We start from the raw sequence: 11,377 nt of genomic DNA, 5'->3' as shown, positions 1-11,377 counted from the left end.
AAGCTGCCGATTCTCAGGGTCCGGTCCGCACGTCTCAGATTCATTTGCCGGAACACAGGTTTAGTAGTGCCAGTCTACTTGTATCTTTATTTGTAGCAGCAGAAGTCTATTTAGCCTATAGTCATTTGTTATAGTTTTATTGACACAATTAATGTCTGTATGTTAAGGTGTTTTCTCTTTTTAAATAGTTTTTACAGATATTTTGATAAAATGGCCTTTAAATATTGGAAGATCCTGTCCGCCATCTCAAGTCGTTTCATTTTAACAGTGCACGGCTTCCTCCTGGTATGGCAAGTGGTAGTGGTAAAGAAGAATACCCATTACTGGATGCTGCTCATTGGCCTTTTGCTCTTATATCTGGAAATAGTTGTCACGCTGACTGTAACCAGAAAAGGAGAATGGAAATGGTAATAAAATATAATGTATTTCTTATGACTAGGGTTAAATGTAAAGGCAAGGCATAAAGTGGCCTGCATTTGCAAAACTCGAAATCTAGTGATACATAGTAGCATTGTTTCCCAACCAGTGTGCCTCCAGCTGTTGCAAAACTACAACTCCCAACATGCCCGGACAGCCGAAGGCTGTCCGGGCATGTTAGGAGTTGTAGTTTTGCAGCAGCTGGAGGCACACTGGTTGGGAATTACTGCCTTAGGCTAGGTTCACATCAGCGTTTGGAGCTCCAGTATGGACCCCACTCAAAGTGATGGGACCCTGATGGATTCAATTGGTGTCCATTGTCACAACCTAGGTCACAGCCCAGTTATCAGCTGTTGTAATGGAGCTTCACAACACTGATTTAAACATAGCCTTCGAGGCTTTACAGACAAGGCTATATATACTGTCCCTGATTTGTCAAGAAATAAGCATTCATACTGATACGCAAGAATTGTACTGTACCTAGGCATGTCTCTGATATCATACATAAACTTACAAGGGAAATAGCTGAATATATTGCAGATGGCATAAATCCTATGTACTCCAATCTATTGGGCACAGGCTGTACATCCTTCCTCTATGCAGCCAAATTTGATGGTATAAAGTACTCTAAGGCTAGGTTCACACTACGGCATTTTCAAATGGAATTCCGCTTTGAAACTCCACTTGGAAATTTCGGTGCAGCAGCGGCACAGAGCAGGTAAGGGGACTGCCAGCTGCCACCTTGACTCATCAGAAACCTGCTATCTGGTTGTGGGTGTCCGATTAGTCTCTTAAAGCCTTTAGATGCTGTGATCACTATTGATCATGGCATCTAAAGGGTTCATGGCAGGCATCAGTGTGCTGATAGCAGCTGGGACTCGTGGTCTATGAAGAGGGCACAGCTCCTGCCCTCTCTTCAAAAATTGTAAATGTACCAACCGATGCGCTAAGTACCAGGAGGCAAGGGCGTAAACTTACACCCTACGTCCTTTAGGAGATAAGTCCTGTATCTTGTGAGGTGCGCTTCTATGGATCGGACATGTTTCTCCATCACATCCGACAGATGCTCAATCCATTCGGGACCTGAATAAAGTCAACACCTCGATCTCTTTGGCAAGTTCTACAAAGGAAACTATTGAAAAAAAACTTTCCACATGGTGAAAATGTTTGACTTGGCACTTATCGACATCTGATGGTATGTCCCATATTTCTAGTTAGATTTTTCTGCAGTGTGAACATGCCCTTACATCCGTCATTCTTTGCCTAGTAGAATCTCTCCGTGTGCTCCAGCTGTCTTCTCTATCTTCTCTATGAGAGAATGTTTATTTTTTATTTATTTTTTTGCTACTTTTTTTTTTTTTTTTTAACAGCTTGACAACATCCCCAGAGACAGGTACCACATACACAGTGAAGTATGTGCAATAACTACAGTAATAACCATCATTTCAACAAAAATCTTCAGAGAGTTTCACTCAAGCACTTAAGCTAAGCACACGCAGGTCTATGTTTCATTGTGTGATGATTAGGTCAATAATCTGGGAATGGGGAAGCGTCAAGTATCTATTATATTTGTAATGGATCCATTAAGATTCATTTACAGAAGTTTCATAAGGACATAGCCCTTAATATCCCATAATATAAGGCTGTGTATACAAGAAAATAACAGTCAATTTAGCCAGCCAGAAGTACATTTAGGAGTTTAGTGTGGAGTAGTGTTACCCAACCAGGGTGCCCCCAGCTGTTGCAAAACTGCAACTCCAAGCATGCCCGGACAGCCGTTGGCTGTCCGGGCATGCTGGGAGTTGTAGTTTTGCAACAGCTGGAGGCACCCTGGTTGGAAAACACTGGTATAGAGGTTCAGTAGGGCTCCATAAAAAGGTTGTATGGGGCATATTAACGCAGTGCTTCCAAAGCAGTGTGCTCCCAGCTGTTGCAAAACTAGAACTCCCAGCATGTCTGGACAATGCTCAGAGTTGTAGTTTTGCAACAGCTGAAAGCACTCGGCATGGGGGAAACTGCATTAATCCCTTAAGGACTCAGCACTTTTTCCGTTTTTGCATTTTCATTTTTTCCTCATCACCTTCTAAAAATCATAACGCTTTCAATTTTGCACCTAAAAATCCATATTATGGCTTATTTTTTTGCGCCACCAATTCTACTTTGCAGTAACATTAGTCATTTTACAAATCCATGGCGTGCCCCTAGGTCAGGTGAATGCGGCCAGGGGTAAATGGTTAGTGCCTAGGTTGGTGAAGAAAACGTTTTGAATAAATGGTGGTTTATGTAATACTGTTATGTATATGTAAATATTGTTAATAAACGGGCCTGACCGGTCCATTTTCACCACAACATGTGTCAGGTTTTCTATGGGGAGAATGGTCGGTGGTGAAATGGGTTATGGGTTTGTAAGGGATTTTAGTGGGATGGGGCGCGTCTAACGTCCCTCCAGTCAAGAATCTTCACAGCCCTAAATCTTTTGCCAGTAGTGGAGAAAAAGTTATATTGTACAGCTTCAGCCAGGGCTGTGCACCTCTCTTTAAACCCTCCTTAAAGGGGTACTCCAGTGGAAAATATTTTTTTATTTAAATCAACTGGTGCCAGAAAGTTAAACAGATTTGTAAATTACTTCTATTTAAAAATCTTATCCCTCCCAGTACTTATCAGCTGATGTGTGCTCCACAGGAAGTTGAGTTGTTCTTTTCTGTCTGACCACAGTGCTCTCTGCTGACACCCCTGTCCATGTCAGGAACTGTCCAGAGCAGGAGAGGTTTGCTATGGGGATTTGCTCCTGCTCTGGACAGTTCCTGATGTGGACAGAGGTGTCAGCAGAGAGCATTGTGGTCAGACAGAAAATAAACTCAAAAAGAAAAGAACTTCCTCTGTAGTACACATCAGCTGATAAGTACTGGAAGGATTAAGATTTTTTTATAGAAGTAATTTACAAATCTGTTTAACTTTCTTGCACCAGTTGATTTAAAAAAAATGTTTTTCACTGGAGTATTCCTTTAACAAAAACTTTTAATTTCTTTACATTGTAATCAATCATTTTAATTTGTCTAAAGCTTCATTTTTCTTAATATTATTATTATGATTTTTAATAATAATAAAAATGATAATTTACATTTTTATAATGGGGGCAGTGTAAATACTGTTAAAACCTTTTTTCCACAATTTTTTATTCTCCTTAGGGGACCTTAACATGCAATAATTTGTTTGCTTACAGTATACTGCAATACACAAGCAGATGTCAGCTGTCTTTTAAGGACGCTCCATACATCCCCAGCCAAAATTTTAAGAATACATACATCAAATATAGTGTTGAGCGGCATAGGCCATATTCGAATTCACGAATATTTGCAAATATATGGACGAATATTTGTCATATATTCGCGAGTATTCGCATATGCGTAATTTTCTCGTTTTATTTTCGCATACGCGAAAATTCGCGCATGCGAAAATTAACATATACAAAAACTGCGTAATTGAAAATGCGCATATGCGAAAATTAGCATATGCAAATATTCGTATATGTGAAAATTCGCACTCAGGTCTCGCACAGTAGTATTAGAGCCTTCTTTACACCACACAAGCTGGAAGCAGAAAGGGATGATCACTGTGATGTGTACTGTGAAAAAAAATATATATATATTCGTAATTACGAATATATAGTGCTATATTCGTGAATTCGCGAATATGCGATATTCGCGAATAAAATTCGCATTGCGAATATTCGCGAGCAACACTAATCAAATATCAGGGACAATGCCAGGAACTGGTTGAAGAACCTGATTGTTTTTTGTTTTTGTTTTTGTTTTTTTAATAATTTATATAGATTTATACATCTTAGATTGTATTTTTTTTTTTATTCCCTTTAATATTTAGGTTTAGCCCCATGGTGTTTCTCTACCTGACCTCTGCCATTCCTTCTGTGTTCTTCCTGGAACTTCACTTTCTTGAAATCAGGGCATTAATGGTTAATTCAACAAATACTGAAGATGTCATTCAGGTTTGTAATTGTATAAAGCAAAAATAAAGCAGTTTTAAATGATTTATTTTACAATAATTGTATAAAGCAAAAATAAAGCAGTTTTAAATTATTAATTTTACATGTTCATATGCAAAATAACGTGGCACTCAACTTTCAGTGAAATAATGGAAGAATTTTATTTATGCAATCCAACATACAAAGTGACATTTTGGTCATTTCAGACCTTCATCAGACCCCAGCAATCCAATCACTTTGTATGTTGGATTCCATAAATACAATTCTTCCATTATTTCACTGCGGGTGGAGTGCCATGTTATTTTGCATATGTATTAAGTTGGTTTGGGGCCCTAGCTGAGCACCCTCACTCATAGAGAATGCCATATCTACTATATTATATTTTACATGTACACATTTCACTACATAAAATTGCTCTTGCAAAAAATGTCAAAGTTTCTAAGTTTTCCTTCATTCATATTTTCTAAGCTCCTATTAGGCCAGGTTTCCACAAAGGTTTTTTTCTGGCGTTTTTTGGAAAACTCTAACTGCAGTTTTTGAGCAAAAGTCAGAAGTAGATCCAGCAGGAAGAAGAAGTGTAAGTCCGTCCTTTATGTGTCCTATTCCTTTTTAATTCACTTCTGACTTTGGCTCAAAAACTGCAGTGGCAGTTTTCCAAAAAACGCCAGAAAAAAACCTGTGTGGAAACCTAGCTTTACCCTGTCAGAAAAACTTCTAAAATGTCACAGAGACAAGTCAAAAGATTTAATCAGTCAGGGTCCTAATGCTATAACAACAATTTCACCCGACCGGCGTTAACAAGACCTTATTATGGTGTAACCATATAAATGGGCCATTTATATGGATACACCTTAATAAAATGGGAATGGTTGGTGATATTAACTTCCTGTTTGTGGCACATTAGTATATGTGAGGGGGGAAACTTTTCAAGATGGGTCAAGATGGGTGGTGACCATGGCGGCCATTTTGAAGTCGGCCATTTTGAATCCAACTTTTGTTTTTTCAATAGGAAGAGGGTCATGTGACACATCAAACTTATTGGGAATGTCCCAAGAAAAACAATGATGTGCTTGGTTTTAACGTAACTTTATTCTTTCATGAGTTATTTACAAGTTTCTGACCACTTATAAAATGTGTTCAATGTGCTGCCCATTGTGTTGGATTGTCAATGCAACCCTCTTCTCCCACTCTTCACACATTGATAGCAACACCGCAGGAGAAATGCTAGCACAGGCTTCTAGTATCCGTATACACTGCTATATACTACTATATACACCGCAGGAGAAATGCTAGCACAGGCTTCCAGTATCCGTAGCTTCAGGTGCTGCACATCTCGTATCTTCACAGCATAGAAAATTGCCTTCAGATGGCCCCAAAGATAAAAGTCTAAGGGGTCAGATCGGGAGACCTTGGGGGCCATTAAACTGGCCCATGACAACCAATCCACTTTCCAGGAAACTGTTCATCTAGGAATGCTCGGACCTGACACCCATAATGTGGTGGTGCACCATCTTGCTGGAAATACTCAGGGAACGTTCCAGCTTCAGTGCATGAAGAGGGAAACACATCATCATGTAGCAATTTCACATATCCAGTGGCCTTGAGGTTTCCATTGATGAAGAATGGCCCCACTATCTTTGTACCCCATATACCACACCATACCATCAATTTTGTGTTCCAACAGTCTTGGAGGGATCTATCCAATGTGGGTTAGTGTCAGACTAGTAGCGGTGGTTTTGTTTGTTAACTTCACCATTCACATAAAAGTTTGCCTCATCACTGAACAAAATCTTCTACGTAAACTGAGGGTCCTGTTCCAATTTTTATTTTGCCCATTCTGCAGCACCTGAAACTACAGATACTGGAAGCCTGTGCTAGCATTTCTCCTGCGGTGTTGCTATCAGTGTGTGAAGAGTGGGAGAAGAGGGTTGCATTGACAATCCAACACAATGGGCAGCACATTGAACACATTTTATAAGTGGTCAGAAACTTGTAAATAACTCATGAAAGAATAAAGTTACGTTAAAACCAAGCACATAATTGTTTTTCTTGTGAAATCCCCAATAAGTTTGATGTGTCACATGACCCTCTTCCTATTGAAAAAACAAAAGTTGGATTCAAAGTGGCCAACTTCAAAATGGCCGCCATGGTCACCACCCATCTTGAAAAGTCCCCCCCCCCCTCACATATACTAATGTGCCACAAACAGGAAGTTAATATCACTGTCACGATGCCGGCTGGCAGGAGGTGGATCCTCTGTGCCAGAGAGGGATTGGCGTGGACCGTGCTAGTGGACCGGTTCTAAGTCACTACTGGTTTTCACCAGAGCCCGCCGCAAAGCGGGATGGACTTGCTGCGGCGGTAGTGACCAGGTCGTATCCACTAGCAACGGCTCAACCTCTCTGGCTGCTGAAGATAGGCGCGGTACAAGGGAGTAGACGGAAGCAAGGTCGGACGTAGCAGAAGGTCGGGGGCAGGCGGCAAGGTTCGTAGTCAGGGTGGATAGCAGAAGTACTGGTACACAGGCTTTGGACACACAAAACGCTTTCACTGGCACAAGGCAACAAGATCCGGCAAGGGAGTGCATGGGAGGAGGTCAGATAAAGGCAGGGAGCAGATGGAAGCCAATTAAGCTAATTGGGCCAGGCACCAATCATTGGTGCACTGGCCCTTTAAGTCTCAGGGAGCTGGCGCGCGCGCGCCCTAGAGAGCGGAGCCGCGCGCGCCAGCACATGACAGCAGGGGACGGGAACGGGTAAGTGACCTGGGATGCGATTCGCGAGCGGGCGCGTCCCGCTGTGCGAATCGCATCCCCGACGGCCATGACAGTGCAGCGCTCCCGGTCAGCGGGACCGACCGGGGCGCTGCGGAGAGAGAGACGCCGTACGCGCTCCGGGGAGGAGCGGGGACCCGGAGCGCTAGGCGTAACAGTACCCCCCCCCTTAGGTCTCCCCTTCTCTTTGTCCGGAAACTGCCTCCCCTGGGATGAGGACACCGGGAAAGGATGGAGGGATTCCTCAACGGCAGGCAGTACAGCAGGAGTGGGAATGGGGAGGGAGGGCAGAGGGCGAGGCCTGGCACGGGGCAGTGTGACACCAGGACGAGGGCCATGAGGAGGCACCGAGGCTTGCCTGACTGGACTGGGAGGGGGGGAGAGGCACTTCTTAAGGCGGGCAGAGTCCATAACGACCTTAGGGAGACCGGATACAGGAGGAACCACAGGGTCACGGCAGGGAGTACTGGTAACCGGTTTAAGGCAGTCCTTGAAGCAAGAGGTACCCCAGCTCTTGATCTCCCCTGTGGACCAATCCAGGGTTGGGGAATGGTGTAGAAGCCAGGGTAGTCCAAGGAGAACTTCAGAAGTGCAATTGGGGAGGACCAAAAACTCAATTTTCTCATGATGAGGTCCGATGCACATTAGGAGGGGCTTCGTGCGGAAACGCACGGTGCAATCCAACCTGGCTCCGTTGACCGCGGAAATGTGGATTGGCTTGACAAGACGGGTCACCGGGATGCGGAATTTATTCACCAAGGACTCCCGAATAAAATTCCCAGAGGCACCAGAGTCCAGGCAGGCCACGGCTGAGAGGGAAGAGCTGGCTGAAGAAGAAATCCGTACAGGCACCGTGAGACGTGGAGAAGCCGACTTAGCATCAAGAGACGCCACACCCACGAGAGCTGGGTGCGAGCGTGCGTTTCCCAGACGTGGAGGACGGATGGGGCAATCCACCAAAAAATGTTCGGTACTGGCACAGTACAGACAAAGATTCTCTTCCTTACGGCGATTCCTCTCTTCCAGGGTCAGGCGAGACCGATCCACTTGCATGGCCTCCTCGGCGGGAGGCCTAGGCGCAGATTGCAATGGAGACTGTGGGAGAGGTGTCCAGAGATCTAAGTCTTTTTCCTGGCGGAGCTCTTGATGCCTCTCAGAAAAACGCATGTCAATGCGAGTGGCTAGATGAATGAGTTCATGCAGGTTGGTAGGAGTATCTCGTGCGGCCAGAACATCTTTAATGTTGCTGGATAGGCCTTTTTTAAAGGTCGCGCAGAGGGCCTCATTATTCCAGGAAAGTTCAGAAGCAAGAGTACGGAATTGTATAGCGTACTCGCCAACGGAAGAATTACCCTGGACCAGGTTCAACAGGGCAGTCTCAGCAGAAGAGGCTCGGGCAGGTTCCTCAAAGACACTTCGAATTTCCGAGAAGAAGGAGTGTACAGAGGCAGTGACGGGGTCATTGCGGTCCCAGAGCGGTGTGGCCCATGACAGGGCTTTCCAGACAGAAGGCTGACTACGAAAGCCACCTTAGACCTTTCAGTAGGAAACTGATCCGACATCATCTCCAAATGCAGGAAACATTGCGAAAGAAAGCCACGGCAAAACTTAGAGTCCCCATTAAATTTGTCCGGCAAGGACAGGCGGAGGCTAGGAGTGGCCACTCGCTGCGGAAGAGGTGCAGGAGCTGGCGGAGGAGATGGTTGCTGCTGCTGTAGCTGAGACTGAATCTGCTGTAGCTGCGACTGGAGTTGCTGAGTCATGGTGGTCAAGTACGACAGCTGGTGATCTTGTTGGGCAATCTGTCGGGCTTGCTGGGCGACCAGTGTGGGGAGGTCGGCGACAACAGGCAGAGGAACTTCAGCGGGATCCATGGCCGGATCTACTGTCACGATGCCGGCTGGCAGGAGGTGGATCCTCTGTGCCAGAGAGGGATTGGCGTGGACCGTGCTAGTGGACCGGTTCTAAGTCACTACTGGTTTTCACCAGAGCCCGCCGCAAAGCGGGATGGACTTGCTGCGGCGGTAGTGACCAGGTTGTATCCACTAGCAACGGCTCAACCTCTCTGGCTGCTGAAGATAGGCGCGGTACAAGGGAGTAGACGGAAGCAAGGTCGGACGTAGCAGAAGGTCGGGGGCAGGCGGCAAGGTTCGTAGTCAGGGTGGATAGCAGAAGTACTGGTACACAGGCTTTGGACACACAAAACGCTTTCACTGGCACAAGGCAACAAGATCCGGCAAGGGAGTGCATGGGAGGAGGTCAGATAAAGGCAGGGAGCAGATGGAAGCCAATTAAGCTAATTGGGCCAGGCACCAATCATTGGTGCACTGGCCCTTTAAGTCTCAGGGAGCTGGCGCGCGCGCGCCCTAGAGAGCGGAGCCGCGCGCGCCAGCACATGACAGCAGGGGACGGGAACGGGTAAGTGACCTGGGATGCGATTCGCGAGCGGGCGCGTCCCGCTGTGCGAATCGCATCCCCGACGGCCATGACAGTGCAGCGCTCCCGGTCAGCGGGACCGACCGGGGCGCTGCGGAGAGAGAGACGCCGTACGCGCTCCGGGGAGGAGCGGGGACCCGGAGCGCTAGGCGTAACAATCACCAACCATTCCCATTTTTTTAAGGTGTATCCATATAAATGTCCCACCCTGTATATAATTTAGTACACAAAAAATGTATAATGGTGACAAATTGCCTTTTTTTCCCCATAGGTTTTGCACTTTGTACCATCCTTTCAATGGTTGGATGCGCTGGAGCAGGTCATGATCTTGGTACTAGTTATAGGGCGCTGGCTGATGCCAAAAGGAGAGATAAGCAGAGACCAGCTGTCTGAACTATTGCTAACGTATATTGGTTTAGGAGCAGATATCCTGGATATCCTACTACTCATCAAGGATCCGTCTGTGGATACCAACTGGAACGTGGCTGTCGTGGCTCTGTGTCTCTTCAGTTGGGCAACCCTGCAGTTCCCATTAGTCCTAACACAAACAGGTTCATCACCCACCCAGGGTGCACAGAATGAATATGAGACACAGTCAGCACCTGGCATGAAGGAGAGATGTGCTTCCTCCTGTTGCACAAATGAAATATGGAGCTTATTGATCGCAGTGGGGATGCAGGATGGGCCTTTTCTTATCTTTCGCCTGTACCTGGCTATTAAAGAGAGAATGTTGAATGAAATGATGATCTTTTATATTTGTAAAAACATTTTGACTGTTTCTCTAGAAATTTACAGAATTATTGCGGTTCATTGTGTAGATAGCAAGCATAGAAATAATTAAATATCACTATATTTGAGCAAACAAAAAATGAATAAATCATCACTTATACAAATATTTCACAGACTAACTATTCTTTTATGCAGTATCACTCTTCTGTCCTCTGGGTGGCTGGCATGGACTCTGAATGTTTCTTTTATAGACTATTGTATGTTGCCTGTTCCAGAATCGGATCAGGTAAAAGTCTTTTATTTCTATGTCACTGTCTATGTAACTTTTATGGCACTGGTAGAAGAAAGATGATACCCAGCACTCACCAGTAATGCACAGTGAAGATTTATTATGCCACGGTATAGTACAAGGATGCGTTTCGGCATGGGATAGGCCGACAGGCAGAAAGCTGAGGAAGGCTCCCACGCCGAAATGCGTCCTTGTACTACATTATGGCATAATAAATCTTCCCTGTGCATTACTGGTGAGTGCTGGGTCTCATCTTTCTCCTACCTGTTGCTTTACCCTACCTCGTGCACAACCGCAGATTCTACGGAAGCGCCGACATATCCCTATATTGAACTTTTATGGCCCAGCCATAGAGTCTCATGATTCCATCTTCTACCAATTTAGCTGTTTTCTCTTTTTCAACCTCTTTGGCTATTAGTTTTTTCACCTTTTTTTAATTATTTGTAAACTTAATTTATTATGTCTTTATGCCACATGCCTGATGTTGTGTCTTTTACTGGTGTGGAATCGCAGGGACTGGCCGAGTAGGAAGTCATATGTTCATTTGTATTCCTGTAGTTATCAGGACCTACGGGGCTGTAGTCAGATGCCTTATATTTTGCTGTGCATTTGCTTTTCTTGTTTATAAGACCTGCATGTCCTTATTCACTGTGGGTTTATTTTTTTCCAAAACTTTTTCATAAAAAAAATTATTGCTATAAAAATTTACTAAACAGTCTGTATCTGCCAG

General features: G+C 44.8%; 1 protein-coding gene across 1 annotated transcript; it reads left to right on the top strand.

Annotated features, from left to right (window-relative positions):
* Window positions 1-210: 210 nt before the first annotated feature.
* LOC130293226 (transmembrane protein 26-like) lies at window positions 211-10,470 on the top strand. The gene is made up of 3 exons (XM_056541729.1): window positions 211-407; window positions 4,300-4,423; window positions 9,901-10,470. The coding sequence occupies exons 1-3, from the start codon at window positions 211-213 to the stop codon at window positions 10,468-10,470; spliced, it is 891 nt and encodes a 296-aa protein (XP_056397704.1).
* The last annotated feature ends 907 nt before the right edge of the window (window positions 10,471-11,377 follow it).

This window comes from Hyla sarda, chromosome 10 (genome assembly GCF_029499605.1).
Source record: "Hyla sarda isolate aHylSar1 chromosome 10, aHylSar1.hap1, whole genome shotgun sequence".
Classification (NCBI taxonomy): Eukaryota; Metazoa; Chordata; class Amphibia; order Anura; family Hylidae; genus Hyla; species Hyla sarda.
Note: the sequence above shows the minus strand (reverse complement) of the source record. Positions and strands in the feature narration are given on the sequence as shown.

Coding starts and splice junctions, on each gene's coding strand:
- LOC130293226 (XM_056541729.1), top strand. CDS start 211: ATGGCCTTTAAATATTGGAAGATCCTGTCCGCCATCTCAAGTCGTTTC. Junction 408..4,299: donor AGAAAAGGAGAATGGAAATG/GTAATAAAATAT, acceptor TTTAATATTTAG/GTTTAGCCCCATGGTGTTTC. Junction 4,424..9,900: donor ATACTGAAGATGTCATTCAG/GTTTGTAATTGT, acceptor TTTTCCCCATAG/GTTTTGCACTTTGTACCATC.